We start from the raw sequence: 19,950 nt of genomic DNA, 5'->3' as shown, positions 1-19,950 counted from the left end.
TAACTCTAAACACCTGCAAAAGATTCCTGAGGCCTTTAAAACTCCCAGCCTGGTTCATCACTCAAAACCCCAATCATGGGTAAGACTGCCGACCTGACTGCTGTCCAGAAGGCCACTATTGACACCCTCAAGCAAGAGGGTAAGACACAGAAAGACATTTCTGAACGAATAGGCTGTTCCCAGAGTGCTGTATCAAGGCACCTCAGTGGGAAGTCTGTGGGAAGGAAAAAGTGTGGCAGAAAACGCTGCACAACGAGAAGAGGTGACCGGACCCTGAGGAAGATTGTGGAGAAGGGCCGATTCCAGACCTTGGGGGACCTGCGGAAGCAGTGGACTGAGTCTGGAGTAGAAACATCCAGAGCCACCGTGCACAGGCGTGTGCAGGAAATGGTCTACAGGTGCCGCATTCCCCAGGTCAAGCCACTTTTGAACCAGAAACAGCGGCAGAAGCGCCTGACCTGGGCTACAGAGAAGCAGCACTGGACTGTTGCTCAGTGGTCCAAAGTACTTTTTTCGGATGAAAGCAAATTCTGCATGTCATTCGGAAATCAAGGTGCCAGAGTCTGGAGGAAGACTGGGGAGAAGGAAATGCCAAAATGCCAGAAGTCCAGTGTCAAGTACCCACAGTCAGTGATGGTCTGGGGTGCCGTGTCAGCTGCTGGTGTTGGTCCACTGTGTTTTATCAAGGGCAGGGTCAATGCAGCTAGCTATCAGGAGATTTTGGAGCACTTCATGCTTCCATCTGCTGAAAAGCTTTATGGAGATGAAGATTTATTTTTCAGCACGACCTGGCACCTGCTCACAGTGCCAAAACCACTGGTAAATGGTTTACTGACCATGGTATCACTGTGCTCAATTGGCCTGCCAACTCTCCTGACCTGAACCCCATAGAGAATCTGTGGGATATTGTGAAGAGAACGTTGAGAGACTCAAGACCCAACACTCTGGATGAGCTAAAGGCCGCTATCGAAGCATCCTGGACCTCCATAAGACCTCAGCAGTAGCCACAGGCTGATTGCCTCCATGCCACGCCGCATTGAAGCAGTCATTTCTGCCAAAGGATTCCCGACCAAGTATTGAGTGCATAACTGTACATGATTATTTGAAGGTTGATGTTTTTTGTATTAAAAACACTTTTCTTTTATTGGTCGGATGAAATATGCTAATTTTGTGAGATAGGAATTTTGGGTTTTCATGAGCTGTATGCCAAAATCATCCGTATTAAGACAATAAAAGACCTGAAATATTTCAGTTAGTGTGCAATGAATCTAAAATATATGAATGTTAAATTTTCATCATGACATTATGGAAAATAATAAACTTTATCACAATATGCTAATATTTTGAGAAGGACCTGTATATCCATCTGAAGTAACAGAGCTGTAAAATATGCTGCTGATTCGTCTCAAACCGAACTTTTATTTTGAAACCTGGAGCCGGAATCTGGTGCCCGGAAACTAGCTTCACTTAAACGGAAGTGCTAGCCGTGCAACTTCCTGGAAATAAATATCAAACCTTAGATCGATCTTTGATCGCCAGCTGATTTGAAAATCAACGTTTAATTGCTGTACCGATCACAGAACCGAACCGATATCGGAAATCTCTTAAGCACGTTAAGCACCGTCGGTATCCGCTACTTTAGCCACCGTTAGCCTAGCACGGTTAGCTCGGATCAGTCCGGAGCTGACTGGACCGAAACGAACCGCTGCAGAACCTTAGCGCAACGTTCAGGATGGGAGCCCACCGCAGCGAGGGAGGCCGGGAGTGGCTGGAGCAAGTCGGAGCAGAAAACCCGGACCAGAACCCGGTAAGAAATCATGAGAGAGCCGCAGCTAGCGGTTGCTAACAAGGAAGCTACCATTTTATTTAAATGTACTTTACATTTTTTAACTTTTATTATTTAAAGTTTTATCAACATTTATCTTACTTAGAAAACAACTCAAGTTGTATGTTAGTTAAATATATGTTACAGGGTTTTTATTTTTGTTTTAATTTAGGATTTATGGTATTTTTAAAAATATTTTATTAAAACTATTTTTGTGTGTTTTATTTGAACATTTTCCTTAATTCCTTATAATCTTCTGCTTTCTTTTGTAATTTTGCTGTTTTTTTCTGTTTTGGTTTTCTTTTTATTTATGTGTAGGTTTATGTCAGCTTTGTTTTCTTTTTAACATTTACGTTTATTTTAGTTTTTTACTGGATTTATTAAAACAAACTAAAGTAAAGCAAACTAACCAAGTTTGTTAAAAATGTATCTTTAAGATGTTAACTAATAACTAAATTCAAAACTCTTTTATTAATTTAACTATTTTTATTAGTTTTATCAGTGCACAGCACTTCGGTCAACAGTGTTTTTAAAGTGCTTTATAAATAAAGTTGTATAACTCTTGACCTTTTTAAAATTCTGAGGTTTTACAGATTTATTGAGCAATAGGTAAATATTTTAAAACAATCAAATATTGGTAGTTTTTTTTATACGTGCCCAGATGTGAGAATTATGAGCTTCGTTTGATCAACAGAACAAAGTGTGCTTTTAAAATGTTATCTCGAGTTCTCATGGTTCTGAGAGGAAACGTCTGGGTCTAGACCTTCAGACCATGTTTCCTGGTTTTTGCTGAATTCGGTAGCAAAGATTAAAAACCCTGAAGCTCAAAATGATTCATTCTTCTGGCAGATTTAGATTTCCAATGATGTTCATTTGTTCAGGATCAGGAAATGCAACAGACTTCTCTTAGAAGATGAAACGATGTAACAGTATCATTTCTTTAAAAATGTCATTTATCTGTTTTTGTTTACATTTTTCTCACTATAGCCATGCCAAAGTTATTTGTCCCTTATCTGCATGTTTCCTCTGGTCTTCTAGTGATTTACAGGTCCTTCTCAAAATATTAGCATATTGTTATAAAGTTCATTATTTTCCATAATGTCATGATGAAAATGTAACATTCATATATTTTAGATTCATTGCACACTAACTGAAATATTTCAGGTCTTTTATTGTCTTAATACGGATGATTTTGGCATACAGCTCATGAAAACCCAAAATTCCTATCTCACAAAATTAGCATATTATTAAAAGGGTCTCTAAACGAGCTATGAACCTAATCATCTGAATCAACCAGTTAACTCTAAACACCTGCAAAAGATTCCTGAGGCCTTTAAAACTCCCAGCCTGGTTCATCACTCAAAACCCCAATCATGGGTAAGACTGCCGACCTGACTGCTGTCCAGAAGGCCACTATTGACATCCTCAAGCAAGAGGGTAAGACACAGAAAGAAATTTCTGAACGAATAGGCTGTTCCCAGAGTGCTGTATCAAGGCACCTCAGTGGGAAGTCTGTGGGAAGGAAAAAGTGTGGCAGAAAACGCTGCACAACGAGAAGAGGTGACCGGACCCTGAGGAAGATTGTGGAGAAGGGCCGATTCCAGACCTTGGGGGACCTGTGGAAGCAGTGGACTGAGTCTGGAGTAGAAACATCCAGAGCCACCGTGCACAGGCGTGTGCAGGAAATGGGCTACAGGTGCCGCATTCCCCAGGTCAAGCCACTTTTGAACCAGAAACAGCAGCAGAAGCAGCCTGACCTGGGCTACAGAGAAGCAGCACTGGACTGTTGCTCAGTGGTCCAAAGTACTTTTTTCGGATGAAAGCAAATTCTGCATGTCATTCAGGAAATCAAGGTACCAGAGTCTGGAGGAAGACTGGGGAGAAGGAAATGCCAAAATGCCAGAAGTCCAGTGTCAAGTACCCACAGTCAGTGATGGTCTGGGGTGCCGTGTCAGCTGCTGGTGTTGGTCCACTGTGTTTTATCAAGGGCAGGGTCAATGCAGCTAGCTATCAGGAGATTTTGGAGCACTTCATGCTTCCATCTGCTGAAAAGCTTTATGGAGATGAAGATTTCATTTTTCAGCACGACCTGGCACCTGCTCACAGTGCCAAAACCACTGGTAAATGGTTTACTGACCATGGTATCACTGTGCTCAATTGGCCTGCCAACTCTCCTGACCTGAACCCCATAGAGAATCTGTGGGATATTGTGAAGAGAACGTTGAGAGACTCAAGACCCAACACTCTGGATGAGCTAAAGGCCGCTATCGAAGCATCCTGGGCCTCCATAAGACCTCAGCAGTGCCACAGGCTGATTGCCTCCATGCCACGCCGCATTGAAGCAGTCATTTCTGCAAAAGGATTCCCGACCAAGTATTGAGTGCATAACTGTACATGATTATTTGAAGGTTGACGTTTTTTGTATTAAAAACACTTTTCTTTTATTGGTCGGATGAAATATGCTAATTTTGTGAGATAGGAATTTTGGGTTTTCATGAGCTGTATGCCACAATCATCCGTATTAAGACAATAAAAGACCTGAAATATTTCAGTTAGTGTGCAATGAATCTAAATTATATGAATGTTAAATTTTCATCATTACATTATGGAAAATAATGAACTTTATCACAATATGCTAATATTTTGAGAAGGACCTGTACCTCTGGTGATGAGCTTCAGGTCCATAGCCCTAAATCAGCTGTGTCCCTAGTCAGGCTTTAAGGGCTGATGTCCTGCACGTTCTAGATGTTCACCTGAATCAGGTGAACGGCTCAGAGCTGGGTGACCTGCTGTAATTTAACCATTTCAATTGGTTGTGTTGGAGCAAGGACACCAGCCTTTGAGGACTAGAGCCTGATTCTCTATCTCAGTGTTTGTCCTTCTTGGCCTTTTGGACACACTGTCCTGTTTGTGTTCGGGGGTTCCTTTCTGCCACCCTCCGGACCTTAACCTAGAGGAATGAGGCGTTAACAGACGTCCGAAGCACTGAAGCCTCTATCACTGCACTGACTTCTGGTTCAGTTCAGGATACAGTTTAAACTGCTGCTGGTTGGCCTTGCACCGCCCTACCTAGCTGAACTTCAGCTAGAGCCTTACGGTCTGCTGGAGGTACCTCGCTCTAGGTGTAAGCAGTGGGGGACCGGTTGTTTCCAGTGGTCGGCCCAACATCCTGGTCTATAAGTTGAGCGCCATCTCTCACCTGGTTTTATTCAAAGCTAAACTTAAGACCTAATTATTTAAAAAGGCTTTTGGCATTTGATTTTTAGTGTTTTAAATGTTGTTGCCCTGCAATGGACTGGTGACCTGTCCAGGGTGAACCCCGCCTCTCGCCCATAGACTGCTGGAGATAGGAACCAGCTCCCCCGTGACCCACTATGGAATAAGTGGTAGAAAATGACTGACTGTTTTAAATGTTCTTTTAATGTGTTTGTATTTCTAGTTTTTACTTGTTTTCTAGTGTTCTGTATTTATCGGTTTTATTTTGTAGAGGATCTTGATCAATGCAAGGCGTTGTTGGAAGATGATATATAAATATAGTTTGACTGACTGATTGACCAGGGTTGAGAACCACTGCTCTATCTGCCAAGGGTATGAATAATTCTGAGCTGTATATAGTTGAATTCGTGTCTGGGCCGGGTTCAGTCTAAATGCCATCAAGCACGCAAGCAGGTGTTGCTGGTCCAGCAATGCATGTCCAAAAGAACATAGACTGCTGGTTCTGAAAGTGAAATGGACTTTTCTAAGGATAGAAAAACTTTATTACAAAGGTAATTAGTTAAGAACAAGATGACGCTTCACATTTAAACATCTGATGGCAACAAGAAAGATGATGTTTGGTGAGAATCTAAAATCAAGACTGAAAAGTTTCTCCACAGAACCTTTTTTGGGGATTTTAGAGGTAAAGGTGATGATATCGGACTCACTGAACCACTGAGTGTTTCTGATCATCTGTGTGTAGAAGCCGTGGAACCTGATGATCAAACACAGACACGTTCAGAGACGAGGACGCCGCTCACACACCGCTGTCAGGTCAGTGCGACTGGATACTGGCTCTGTTGGTTATACTGGCTCCAGTTCTAACCCAGTCCAGTCTAATCACAATCCTTCTCCCACCTGTGAGCAGCTACACAGATCCTCAGGTGTCCATGGACCTGCTGAGGGCAGTACTTCAGCCCAGCTTCAATGATGACATCATGGCTGTGTTCAGGAAGTACCAGAAGGTCTGAGATCACACTGATGGGGCAGCCCGCATATGTCCTGTTTCCACTAGTACCTAATCTAGTCGGGTCGGGTCAGATTAACATGATTTGATACATTTTCCATTACAATTGAGTAACATCTCAATAAGGGCGGGATCATTAATAGCAAGGTGGCCCCACAATCCAAACTGATGTGATTTAGAAACACTGTCAGACTCTGAGTTAAAGAACAGAACCAGAGAAGGTTCTGGGCAGCAAGACTTGAAGCACTGTGGGTCAGAACAGGAGAGAGAGGGAAGCCATGTTGTATCAAACTAGAGGAGCAACTAACGCTACCTAATGCTAGCTGCTATAATAGAGCTCATAGACGGGTAATACAGCATAAATAGATTTAACTGTTACTAATGGAAAAGTGAGTCGACCCACAGCGACCCGCTCTGAGTAGGGACTGGTGGAAAAGGGGCAGTACAGGCAGGTGTTGGGTCTGATCAGGTGTTTGTGTTGCAGTTCTTTGAGAAGGCAGCAGAGAACGTGAAGGAGAACATGGGTGAAGATGTACAGACGGATCAGTTGATCAGGGAGGCCTGCCGGAATGTTCTGGAACATGTGAGGTCACTTCCTGTTTTGTCTCTTAATGCTTCCTGTAGCTACCTGCACTTACCTGGTTTTGTCATGTCTTCACCAGGCCAAACAGCTGTTTCCAGAGGTGGAGGGGAAAAGAACGGGATCAGAGGTCACTATGAAGGTACACGCCTTATGGCTGACCAATCAGAACATGCTGTGACCTAACTTGGTTCTGACCCGGTTTTCTTTGTCATCCAGAGATCCAGAGCAGTTGATGAAGACTTTATTCTCAGAGGAAGCCCGCTCCCCAAAAAGGTAACATGTGACTCAGGTATGAATGATTCAGTTGGAATGAGGTGTGACTTGGTATGACTCAGGTGTGAGTGTCATCGAATTTGAGTCACAGGAACTCAATTTCTCAAGTATGATGGAGGTATGAGTCTTGTGTAACTCATGTGGAAGGACTTGGGTATGTTGGTGTGGTTCAGGTATGACTTGGATGTGATTCTCAGCTGTGGTTGCTGACCTGACTATTTAATGTACTTGTTACCTCAGTGTGATTGATGAATCTGTCTGACGGTTCTGTGTCCTCAGAGGAAAAGTCGTCCAGGTCCCGTCATCTCCTCTGACCGACCTATGACCTACTCTCTGTGAGTACCCACCAGGTGACATCATTAGTGTCCAGGTAGATCGTAGCACCTGATCAGTTTGTGTTTTTGTCATCAGAGTAAAGCCAAAGGCTGAGCCTGTAAAGAGGGAGGGGCCAAAGGTGAGTCTGTTCTGGAAGCTTGATCTTTAAAGGTACACTGCTGCCACCTGGTGGTCAGGTTAGAAACAGGAGCCATCTCAGAACTTCTTAAAACTGTATTTCTATCAATAAATAAAATTACCAGTCAGTGTTTTCTAGCTGACATATTAAAACTACCTTCACCTGTCCAAAGTTCATGTATGTGTGTGTTTTTCAGTGGGATCCATCCAGGCTCAACGACAGCAGCACGTTTGTTCTCGGCTCCAGAGCCAACAAGTGAGTCCCAGCACCGAAGACACCTGCTAATCTGTCAGAAACAGATTTTAAAGATAGAAAAAAATGTGATGTTATCATGATGTCATCATGATGACATCATGATGTCATCTTGTCCACCTGTGATCAGACCAGCTGATCAGTAATCTTAGCAGGTGGGCTTTGACAAACTCATCTTCATCTGAGAACATTCAGTCTTGGACTAATAGTAACTTCTAAGGATGTTAGTGCTGGAACAGGAAGTGAGTCATCAGCTGCTGTGATGTCATCACAGGGCGTTGGGGATGGGCGGGACCAGAGGACGGATCTACATAAAGCACGCCGACCTGTTCAAGGTAAATCCACCTGACATTTCCTGTCACATGGTGAACTGTCTGTAGGTGTGTGGGTTACCTGAGGGGGGCGCTGTACTCATTAAGTCTGTGTTTCAGTACGCTGCTGATGCCAAGGATAAGCAGTGGCTGGCAGAGAGACACCACATGAGGGCGACAGGAGGGAAGATGGTGAGAAATTCTGTCGGTAATAAAATACTTACAGGGAAATGGATCAGAACCCATCACGCAAATCAGATATAAGGCCCAGTTCAAACCTGTTGCTAACATGCGTCCATTGTGATCCGATTGTTTGGACTACATTGAATCCGGTCGTGAACTCGCTTCAAATGTCTTTAGTTTGGTACTCTGAACCCAATCCGTCTTAGGTGACACTGAACCATCTTTGTGTTCAGAATGTTTAAGTTCATTCTTTCACCAATGAGGATTTTCTTGATCTGCTGAAGGTCCTGTCACTTCTACGCCTGAAAGCCATTAGGTGTTTTCCTTGCGGTACTGTCTTGGTTCTGCTGCTGTTTCCTGTCTTATATGACATGTTGGGATGCATTCACACCTGCCACTTTCGGTCCACTTTAAACGGAACGGAGTTCGTTTTCTCCCCGTGGTCCAGATCAAACAACCAGACAGAGACCCACTTTTTCAGGTGGTTTTGATTCGCTTTCAAATGGACTCTGGTACAGTTCACTTCTGGTGTGAATACCAACCGACCCCGATCCGACCCAACTGCAGAGAACATTCGTCTCTTTGGACTGAACGGACCAGTGTAGCTGGTAGGAAGGTGTCACTGTACTGAAATCATACCTGATCAGCTGTCTGTTGCTTAGCAACGCTGCTACCAGCATGTTGTGGGTCAGAACACGCTGAGCACGTCGTCGTCTTCAGTGATTTTACTGCTGTAATAACGGCACAAACATGCAGAACCAAATGCAGCAAACAGAACTTCTAGGATAGTTTTCCTCCATTATCGGGTCTGTAATGGAGGAACAACTGGGCCAAAGGACTTTACTGGTGTGAAAACTCCACCAATGAGCTGCTAGTCTGGAGCTGAAGGAACCACAGTAAGCAGATTTGGATCCTAAATATAAATGCATGAATAAATTATTCATACCCCCGGCAGACTTAGACAAAGTTGTTTTAATTCCAGGTAGATTGTCTCCAGTAGGACATGAGAGGAGCGTCTCTCAGGAGACAATAAAACAAGGAAAAATGTAAAAATAATTACTTTAACTTTTATTATAAAATGGCCTGTGAAATTATTTCTACCCTTCATCAGTAATGAATGAAAAACTCTTATTTTATTATCAAACCCTTGTAACTGCTGAGGAGCTTTCTCCACATCAAGGTGTTCTGATGATCCATATTTACTGATTAGCTCCAAGTCTGAGGTTGGAAGTCCTCCTTACCACGACCCTCATATTTAGCTCCCTCCACAGATTCTCTACCAGATTCAGGTCTGAACTCCGGCTAGGCGGTCCAGAACATTAATCTCACTTGCAGTCAGAACCATGTTGGTCATATTAAGGGATGACCTTTAGCTGAAATCTAGAAAGGTTTCATAGATAAACATCACAAAGAGAAAATAATCATTAAAACATAAAATTACAAGATACATATAATTAGAACAAATAAAAAGAATCTCCCAGGGGGGGTATGGATAATTAGCCTTCAACCGTACAATCAGATCTGCCAGGACGCATGTTAATAACTGGGCCTAAAAGCAAACCTCTGATTCCATCGAAGGTTCCACAGAAATACTGATCTCTGCAGCTTGTTCCTGACCCGGTCTATGTTCCTGTTTCAGGCCTACCTGCTGATTGAGGAGGACATCCAGGATCTGTCCCGCAGTGATGAGTACCGGTGAGCCTCAACCATCAAGCTCCTTTAGAGGCTTCATCTAGGAGAGAAAGACAGCTAAGCAGATAAACTCTGATCCAGTTTTCAAGGATAGAGTCTGAAAGAGAGCACATAGAGTTAGTTACAGTAGAAGCTCAGTCAGTAGCCATGTCTAGGAGAGAGAAAGGGTTAAACACTAAAAGACAGGGCCATGTGGATCATCTGTAGAAGGTGAGCATTAAGTTGTTGCCAGCAGAAGCTTGGATGATTCCCCTCTCCAGAAAGGTGTCACAGGTAGACACAGAGTCAGGCCAGGTGTAGCTTCTAGGAAGAGAAAAGAGAGAACAAAGTTAAAAGCTGAAATAACAGCAAATAATGCAAAATTGGAGAGTAGTGTGAGAATGTAGCGAAGAGGATGAAAGTGGTCATCAGAGGTCAATTTAATGCCATCCAGGTTAAGTGATTGACTAAGCAGTTTCTTTTTTAAAGACTCCGGTCCAAAGACGACAACTTCTGTCTTGTCTGAATTTAGAAGCAGAAAATTTAAAGTCATTCAAGTTTTTATATCTTCAAGACATGCTTGTAGTCTATCTAACTGGTTGGACTCATCAGGATTTATGGATAAGTAAAGCTGAGTATCATCAGCGTAACAGTGAAAATTTATTCTATGCTGCCTGATAATTTGACCTATTGGAAGCATATATATAGTAAAGAGAATTGGACCAAGTACTGAACCCTGTGGTACTCCACAATTAACCCTGGAGTTTAAAGATGATTTATCATTTACATGAACAAACTGGAATCTGTCAGACAGATAAGATTTAAACCAGCCTAGTGCTGTTCCCCTGATCCCTACAGCATATTCCAACCTTTCTAAGAGAATATTATGATCGACTGGATCAAATGCAGCACTGAGATCTAACAGAACCAGAACAGACACAAGTCCATTATCTGAGGCCATAAGAATATCATTAGTGACTTTCAGCAGAGCTGTTTCAGTGCTATGATGAGCTCTGAAACCTGACTGAAACTCTTCAAACAGGTCATTGCTGTATAAATGTTCACACATTTGATTAGCAACTATTTTCTCAAGAATTTTAGATAAGAATGGAAGATTGGATATAGGTCTGTAATTTATTAAATCATCTCGATCAAGCGAAGGTTTCTTAAGTAAAGGTTTAATTACAGCTACCTTAAAAGCTGTGGTTCTGATCCATTTACTAAAGATAGATTAATCATATCTAAAATGGGGCTGGTAATCAGAGGGAACACTTCCTTAAATAATTTGGTTGGGTTTGGGTCTAACATATAAGTTGAAGGTTTAGATGAAGCTAATATTTCTGATAACTCAGGAAGCTTCACAGGATCAAAACAGTCCAAACACAAATCAGGTTCTGCAGTTATTTCCAATGTTGTCTCACCTGCTGAGGATGAAGTAATCATCTTCAGGAGTATGTCAAAGATTTTATTTTTAATAGAATCAATTTTATTTAAGAAGAATCCCATAAAGTCATGACTGCTAAGAGCTAAGGGAATGGATGGCTCAACAGAGCTATGACTCTGTGTAAGTTTAGCAACTGTACTAAAGAGAAACCTAGGATTATTCTTGTTCTCTTCTATTAATGATGAGATATAAGCTGTTCTAGCTTGGTGAAGTGTCTTTTTATACAACAGTAGGCTATTTTTCCAGATTAAGTAGGAATCCTCTAGGTGTGTAGAGCGCCATTTTCTCTCCAATTTTCTAACATTGTTCTTTAAAGTACGCAGCTCTGAATTAAACCAGGGAGCTAGCCTCCTATTAATGATTACCTTCTTTTTCAAGGGGGCTGCATTGTCTAATGCATCACGTAATAATGAAGAAACACTATGAACAAGAGAATCAATTTGTGAAGGGGCAGAAACAAAATTATTGCCCTCCATTGTGCTTTTCAGTGATAATAAGGAAATTAAAAGTGGAACAGATTATTTAAAGGTTGTTACAGCATCGTCTGATAATGATCTACTATAATAACATTTTCTTTCAGGTGTGGAGTACTTGGTTAAATTAAACTCAAAGGTTATTAAGAAATGGTCAGACAGGACAGGGTTATGAGAGAATATTGTTATGTCTTTACACTCAATGCCATATGTCAGCACAAGGTCCAGAGAATGAAGACAAAGGTGGGTAGGTTTGTTAATGTTTTGAGCAAAGCCAATTGAGTCTAAGATAGCATTAAACGCTATATTTAGGCTATCACTTTCAGTGTCAACATGAATGTTAAAATCCCCCACTATAATAACTTTATCTGTATTTAACACTAAATCAGATAAAAGGTCTGAAAATGTATCTAAAAATTGAGAACTGGTCAGGTGTGTAGGGAAATTAGAACTGATAAGAGAAACCAGGTATGATCTGGCTCAGAACAATAGAACAAAGGTCCTCAGGACCACCATCAAAACACCAGGTTCTAAAGGACAACTCAGTAAACTGGATAAGAGCCAAACTGATCAGGTGGACCAGTAAGCTCTGCTTACTCATCAGCTCTAAACTGATCACATGTCCTGAGGGTGTGAGGAGTCTGTTCTTCCTGTTTTAAGCTCCAGTCCCTCCATGACAGCTGGTGAGCCTCAGTTAGTTTGTGTCCCTTCAGTCCGGTGTTTGTTCTGATCACCTTATCTGATCCGCTTTTAGCTGTGTGGGACTGTCAGGATGTGGTTACCATGGAAACGTGTGTGTATGTTTCTCAGGGACTGTCCAGATGTGAGGATGGATGAGCTGAAGCCATTCAGTGTTCCTCTATGGATGGTGGAGAAGATGCAGCGAGCCATGGAGGCACAGAGAGACAACGACCCCTGAAGGTCACGTGACGATGAGCCCCTAATCATGTGACCTTTTGTATTGGATGTTTTGGTTTTGTTTTTTCTGCTGTAATAAAAAAAAAGAAAAGAATAAATTCTGCTTGTGAATGATGTTTGTATTCTGTTCCTTAGCTTCACCACTCCCAAAGGCGGTGACATCACTTCCTGTGATCAGCTGATCAGTGATTGATGTGAAACTGTTGGGGTCTCTGAGCTGCAGCGTCCATTTTCTTCACAGTGCAAAGTAGCATCATGAGGATCCAGACGGTTCTAGTTCATTTCCATGTGTTAAAAACCTGCTTCGGACCGACACAATTACCTGGCCTGATGGGTTTTACATTTAGACACATTACCGGTCAAAGGTTTTAGATACACTTTCTCACTTAATGGGTCTCTTTATTTTCATGACTGTTTACATTGTAGATTCTCATCAAAGGAAACAAAAAGCATGAAATAACTAAACATTTTAATATTTTAGATTCTTCCAATAACATCCCTTTGCCCTGATTACTGCTTTGCTCTCTTGATTCAATTCAAAAATACTTTATTAATCCCAAAGGGAAATTAAATATTGTTATAGCTCATTATGAAGGTTTCTTCAAAGAGTCGTTGTAGATGCTGATGGCTGTGGGCAGGAAGGATCTCCTGTAGCGCTCCGTCTTACAGCAGATCTGAAGAAGCCTCTGACTGAAGACACTCTGTTGTTGTAGGACAGTCTGATGAAGAGGATGCTCAGGGTTCTCCATAATGTTCTTCATTTTATGAAGAATCCTTCTTTCCACAATGATCTCCAGAGGTTCCAGAGGAGTCCCAAGAACAGAACCAGCCTTTTTTATCAGCTTGTTGAGCTTTTTTAAGTCCCTGGTTCTGATGCTGCTTCCCCAACAGATGATGGAGAAGAGATCAGACTCTCCACAACAGACTTATAGAAGATCTGCAGCATCTTGCTGCAAACACCAAAGGACCTAAGCTTCCTCAAGAAGTACAGTCTGCTCTGTCCCTTCTTGTAGACGGCTTCACAGTTGCATCTCCACTCTAGTCTGTTGTCCAGGTGAACACCGAGGTATTTATACTCCTCCACATCCTCCACTTCTTCTCCCATGATAGAAATAGTTTTGAACTTATTCCTGTTTCTCTTAAAATCTACAATCATCTCCTTTGTTTTAGTTACATTCAAAATGAGATGATTGTTTCCACACCATGCCACAAAGAGGTCCACCACCTTCCTGTACTCAGCTTCTTCTCCATCTCTGATCCACCAACAACTCCAGAATCATCCGAGTATTTCTGCAGATGACAGGAGTCTGTCTTGTACTGGAAGTCTGAGGTGTACAGAGTGAAAAGGAATGGTGAGAGTACCGTCCCCTGTGGTGCTCCTGTGCTGCTGACTACCTGGTTAGACTCACAACCCTTCAGTCTCACAAACTGTGGTCTGTTTGTCAGGTAGTCTTTGATCCAGGAGATTGTTGAGGCCTCCACCTGAGTCTTCTGGAGTTTCTGACAAAGCAAATCAGGTTGGATTGTATTAAATGTTCTGGAGAAATCAAAGAACATGATCCTCACAGTGCTGCTGGCTTTGTCCAGATGACAGTGGGTTTGTTGAAGTAGATGTTTGATAGCATCTTCAACTCCCAACTCCACAGCGATAAGCAAACTGAAGGGGGTCCTGATGGTTTACTGTTTGCTTACTCAGGTGGGCCAACAAGAGTCTCTCTAGGACCTTCATGATGTGAGATGTCAGGGCAACAGGTCTATAGTCATTGAGGACTGATGGGTGAGTTTTCTTTGGTACCGGAACAAGACAGGAGGTCTTCCACAACACCGGAACCTTCTTCTGGGCCAGGCTAAGGTTGAAGAGGTGCTGCAGAATCCCACAGAGCTGCTCTGCACAGGCCTTCAGGACTCTAGGGCTGACATGATCTGGACCTGCAGCCTTATTCTGATTCAGTCTCTCCAGTTGTCTCTTCACCTGACTTCTTGAGACACACAGGTGGAAGGGGAAAGCAAAGGAAGCATCAACATCTTCTGATATGGTTGAAGGCAAACATGTAGAAGCAGAAGGTCCATGGCTGAGGTGGAAGATAAAACATTTGAGGTGTTACTGGACAGCTGTGGGTCCTGTGAAGCATGGTTAAAATCACCAGAAATTGCCACAAAAGCATTGGGGTTTTGTGTCTGTAGCTTAGCAACAACTGAGCTGATGGCATCACATGCAGTGTCAGCAACAGCGGAAGGTGGAACGTAAACTGTTGCCAAAATAACACTGGTGAACTCTCTGGGTAAATAATATGGACGAAAACTTACTGCCAACAGTTCAATATCTGGACTGCAGAGATGACACTTCACAGTAACATGTCCTGGATTACACCATCTGTTGTTCACAAGTACTGCCAGTCCACCTCCTTTACATTTGCCGCTCCTCTTTAAATCTCTGTCTGCTCGTATGGTTAAAAAGCCTGGCAGAGAGACGCTGGAGTCAGGGATATGATCCTGCAGCCATGTCTCAGTAAAACACATGATACTGCATGCCTGGTACTCTGGCTGGGTCCTTTGTAGGGCTTGGAGTTCATCCAACTTGTTTCCCAACGATCTCACATTGCCCATCAAAATCGACGGAAGAGATGGTTTGAACTTCCTCCTTCTCTCTCTTCTCTTAGCTCCTGCTCTGCATCCACGGCGTCTCCTTTTCAACTCATCAGGGATTTGGGGTTATAGTTGAAGTATTATTTGAGCTTTTGAGATATTATTTAGCTGCTCCCGGTTGTAAGAAACAACCTTGTTGCCATGGAAATGCATCAAATGTCCAAAAATAGAAAGGTATTAGGAAAATACTCCAAGCTGCACAGCATCTGACACCAGAGAGGACAGTTGTCCAAAAAAAATCAACTGTATCCACCACAAGAGGAATAGTTCCCAAAAAAGAATAAATCAGAATAAAAAGTAACAGAGCTACTCCAACCTGCTGCCACCTTGAGCGGCGCAATTCTCTCCATGAGCTCACCTGAAATGGTTAGTCACAGTAGAAGCTCAGTCAGTAGCCATGTCTAGGAGAGAGAAAGGGTTAAACACTAAAAGACAGGGCCATGTGGATCATCTGTAGAAGGTGAGCATTAAGTTGTTGCCAGCAGAAGCTCGGATGATGCCCCTCTCCAGAAAGGTGTCACAGGTAGACACAGAGCCAGGCCAGGTGTAGCTTCTAGGAAGAGAAAAGAGAGAACAAAGTTAAAAACTGAAATAACAGCAAATAATGCAAAATTGGAGAGTAGTGTGAGAATGTAGTGAAGAGGATGAAAGTGGTCGTTATGTCCTCCAGCAGCCTAAGCCTATAGCAGCATAACTACAGAGATAGTTCAGGATAAACTAAGCCACTCTAACTATAAGCTTTATCAAAAAGGAAAGTTTTAAGCCTAGCCTTAAAAGTAGACAGGGTGTCTGCCTCACGGACTAAAACTGGGAGCTGGTTCCACAGGAGAGGAGCCTGATAACTAAAGGATCTGCCTCCCATTCTACTTCTAGAGACTCTAGGAACCACCAGTAAACCTGCAGTCTGAGAACAAAGTGCTCTGCTAGGAACATATGGACCAATCAGATCTCTGATGTATGATGGAGCTAGATCATTAAGGGCTTTATATGTGAGGAGGAGAATTTTAAATTCTATTCTGGATTTAACAGGGAGCCAATGAAGGGAAGCTAAAATAGGAGAAATATGATCTCTCTTTTTAATTTCCATCAGAACTCTTGCTGCAGCATTTTGAATCAGCTGAAGGTTTTTAACTGCATTTTGTGGACATCCTGATAGTAAAGAATTACAATAGTCCAGCCTTGAAGTAACAAATGCATGGACTAGTTTTTCAGCGTCACTCCTGGACAGGATATTTCTAATTTTGGCAATGTTCCGGAGGTTAAAGAAGGAAATCCTAGAAACCTGTTTAATATGGGATTTAAATTACATGTCCTGGTCAAAAATAACACCAAGGTTTTTTACTTTATTATCAGAGGTTAATTTAATGCCATCCAGGTTAAGTGATTGACTAAGCAGTTTATTTTTTAAAGACTCCGGTCCAAAGACGACAACTTCTGTCTTGTCTGAATTTAGAAGCAGAAAATTTAAAGTCATCCAAGTTTTTATATCTTCAAGACATGCTTGTAGTCTATCTAACTGGTTGGGTTCATCAGGATTTATGGATAAGTAAAGCTGAGTATCATCAGCGTAACAGTGAAAATGTATCCTATGCTGCCTGATAATTTGACGTATTGGAAGCATATATATAGTAAAGAGAATTGGCCCAAGTACTGAACCCTGTGGTACTCCACAATTAACCCTGGAGTTTAAAGATGATTTATCATTTACATGAACAAAAAACACGGTAAAAACACAGACCTCCAGGGCTGCTCTGGGTTTTTCAGATCATTATCTAATCCACCTCATCCCAACCTACAGACAGAGACTAAGAGCTTCCAAACCCAAGGTTCACACTGTTAAGAAGTGGACTGAGGAATCAAAGCAGATGCTACAGGCCTGCTTTGAATGCACAGACTGGACTGTTTTTGAAACCTCAGCCACTGACTTAAACCAACTAACTGATGTGGCGACATCATACATCAGTTTCTGTGAGGACATGTATGTGCAGACCAAGACCTTCTGCACCTTTGGGAACAACAAGCCATGGTTTACTCCACACCTCAGGAATCTGCGCAGGGAAAAGGAAGAAGCTCACAGCAGTGGAGATTGGGCGCGGTACAGGCAGACCAGGAACAAACTAACAAAGGAGATCAAAGCAGCTAAGAGAAGCTACAGTGAGAAGCTGAAGAACATCCTTTCTACTGGTGATGGTTCAGCTGTATGGACCGGTCTGAGAAACCTGACTGCCTATAGGAGCCCCCCCACCCATCCTGAACAGAGTCGTCTCCTGGCCAACCGTCTGAATGGCTTCTACTGCAGACATGACAAGAAGCCATTCACACCTCAAACCATCTCCTCCACACCCCATTCAGGAACAAGTTCTTCCCACAAAGCTACCAACCCCCTACCATCAGATCTTCTACCTGCACTAAAGATCTCTGAGGAAGATGTAAACAGGCTCTTTCAGCGCATGAAAACAAAGAAAGCTGAAGGACCTGATAACGTCTCCCCATCATGTCTGAAAGGTGATGCTGTTAACTTAGGTCTACACTTCATCCTGCAACACCTCGACCACCCAGGGACGTACGCCAGGATCCTGTTTGTAGACTTCAGCTCCTCCTTCAACTCCATCATACCAGACATCCTCCACCAGAAGCTCACACAGCTCAACGTCCCAGCCTCCACCTGTCAGTGGATCAACAGCTTCCTGATGGACCGACAGCAGCAGGTGAGACTGGGGAGCATCTTCTCCTGATCCAGATCAATAAGTACTGGTGCCCCCCAGGGCTGTGTTCTATCTCCACTCCTCTTCTCTCTGTACACAAATGACTGCACCTCATCGGACTCGTCCGTGAAACTCCTGAAGCTTGGAGATGACACCACTGTCATTGGACTGATCCAGGACGGTGATGAGTCTGCATACAGATAGCAGGTGGATCGGCTGGTACACTGGTGCGGTCAGAACTACCTTGAACTCAACCCACTCAAGACTGTGGAAATGGTGGTGGACCTTCGAAGAACACCACCCCCATACAACCCCCTCACCATCCTCAACAACACTGTATCGGCCGTGGACCACTTCAGGTTCTTAGGAACCACCATTTCTGAGGACCTGAGATGGTCTTCACACATAGACACTGTTCGAAAGAAGGCCCAGCAGAGACTGTACTTCCTGAGGCAACTCAAGAAGTTCAACCTTCCACAGGAGACTGTGGAAGGTTGAACTTCTACACTGCCATCATTCAGTCTGTCCTGTCTTCATCCATCTCAGTGTGGTTTGGATCATCCACAAAACAGGACAGGTCCAGACTGCAACGAATAATCAGGACTGCAGAGAGAATAATCAGAGCTGACCTTCCCTCCATCCAGGACTTATACAGGTCTAGGGTCAGGAAAAGAGCTGCTAAAATCTCTGCAGACCCCACACACCCTGCACATAAACTGTTCAGAGCTTTACCTTCAGGTGGCGCTACAGAGCACTGTTTACTAAAACCAGCCGCCACAAAGACAGTTTCTTCCCCCAGGCTGTTTCTCTGATGAACATTCAATAGAGTACAAAACAACAGCATACAGATGTTACAAATGCACTTTTTTATTATATATGTGTATATTGTAAATTGTAAATATGTATATTCTGTAATACAAAAACAGAACAAAAGAGCAAAGTATACCGGAGTCAAATTCCTTGTTTGTATGTACGAACTTGGCAATAAAGCTGATTCTGATTCTGAAACTGGAATCTGTCAGACAGATAAGATTTAAACCAGCCTAGTGCTGGTTTAAGGTTTAATTACAGCTACCTTAAAAGCTTGTGGTTCTGATCCATTTACTAAAGATAGATTAATCATATCTAAAATGGGGCTGGTAATCAGAGGGAACACTTCCTTAAATAATTTGGTTGGGATTGGGTCTAACATACAAGTTGAAGGTTTAGATGAAGCTAATATTTCTGATAACTCAGGAAGCTCCACAGGATCAAAACAGTCCAAACACAGATCAGGTTCTACAGTTATTTCCAATGTTGTCTCACTTGCTGAGGATGAAGTAATCATCTTCAGGAGTATGTCAAAGATTTCATTTTTAATATAATCAATTTTATTTAAGAAGAATCCCATAAAGTCATGGCTGCTAAGAGCTAAGGGAATGGATGGCTCAACAGAGCTATGACTCTGTGTAAGTTTAGCAACTGTACTAAAGAGAAACCTAGGATTATTCTTGTTCTCTTCTATTAATGATGAGAAATAAGCTGTTCTAGTTTGGTGAAGTGTCTTTTTATACAACAGTAGGCTATTTTTCCAGATTAAGTAGGGATCCTCTAAGTGTGTAGAGCACCATTTTCTCTCCAATTTTCTAACATTGTGCTTTAAAGTACGCAGCTCTGAATTAAACCAGGGAGCTAGCCTCCTATTAATGATTACCTTTTTTTTCAAGGGGGCTGCATTGTCTAATGCATCACGCAATGATGAAGTAACACTATGAATAAAAGAATCAATTTGTCAAGGGGCAGAAACAGAATTATTGCCCTCCACTGTGTTTTTCTGTGATAATGAGGAAATTAAAAGTGGAACAGATTCTTTAAAGGTTGTTACAGCATCGCCTGATAATGATCTACTATAATAACATTTTCTTTCAGGTGTGGAGTACTTGGTTAAATTAAACTCAAAGGTTATTAAGAAATGGTCAGACAGGACAGGGTTATGAGAGAATATTGTTAT

At 42.4% G+C, this 19,950-nt stretch overlaps 1 protein-coding gene across 1 annotated transcript; it reads left to right on the top strand.

Moving 5' to 3' along the window:
- The first annotated feature begins 1,451 nt into the window (after window positions 1–1,451).
- LOC124856287 (deoxynucleotidyltransferase terminal-interacting protein 1) lies at window positions 1,452–12,723 on the top strand. Its single transcript, XM_047346599.1, has 13 exons — window positions 1,452–1,807; window positions 5,784–5,854; window positions 5,949–6,045; window positions 6,532–6,630; window positions 6,710–6,769; window positions 6,847–6,903; window positions 7,183–7,238; window positions 7,315–7,357; window positions 7,554–7,612; window positions 7,884–7,944; window positions 8,041–8,112; window positions 9,743–9,798; window positions 12,502–12,723. The coding sequence occupies exons 1-13, from the start codon at window positions 1,733–1,735 to the stop codon at window positions 12,608–12,610; spliced, it is 915 nt and encodes a 304-aa protein (XP_047202555.1). The 5' UTR covers window positions 1,452–1,732; the 3' UTR covers window positions 12,611–12,723.
- Window positions 12,724–19,950: the final 7,227 nt, after the last annotated feature.

The sequence above is a fragment of the Girardinichthys multiradiatus genome, chromosome 20 (genome assembly GCF_021462225.1).
Source record: "Girardinichthys multiradiatus isolate DD_20200921_A chromosome 20, DD_fGirMul_XY1, whole genome shotgun sequence".
In the NCBI taxonomy this organism is placed as follows: Eukaryota; Metazoa; Chordata; class Actinopteri; order Cyprinodontiformes; family Goodeidae; genus Girardinichthys; species Girardinichthys multiradiatus.
Note: the sequence above shows the minus strand (reverse complement) of the source record. Positions and strands in the feature narration are given on the sequence as shown.

Excerpts from the sequence above, each read along its gene's own strand:
- LOC124856287 (XM_047346599.1), top strand. The coding sequence starts at position 1,733 with ATGGGAGCCCACCGCAGCGAGGGAGGCCGGGAGTGGCTGGAGCAAGTC. Across the intron at positions 8,113-9,742 it reads GGGCGACAGGAGGGAAGATG|GCCTACCTGCTGATTGAGGA; the intron begins GTGAGAAATTCT and ends TTCCTGTTTCAG. Across the intron at positions 9,799-12,501 it reads TCCCGCAGTGATGAGTACCG|GGACTGTCCAGATGTGAGGA; the intron begins GTGAGCCTCAAC and ends TATGTTTCTCAG.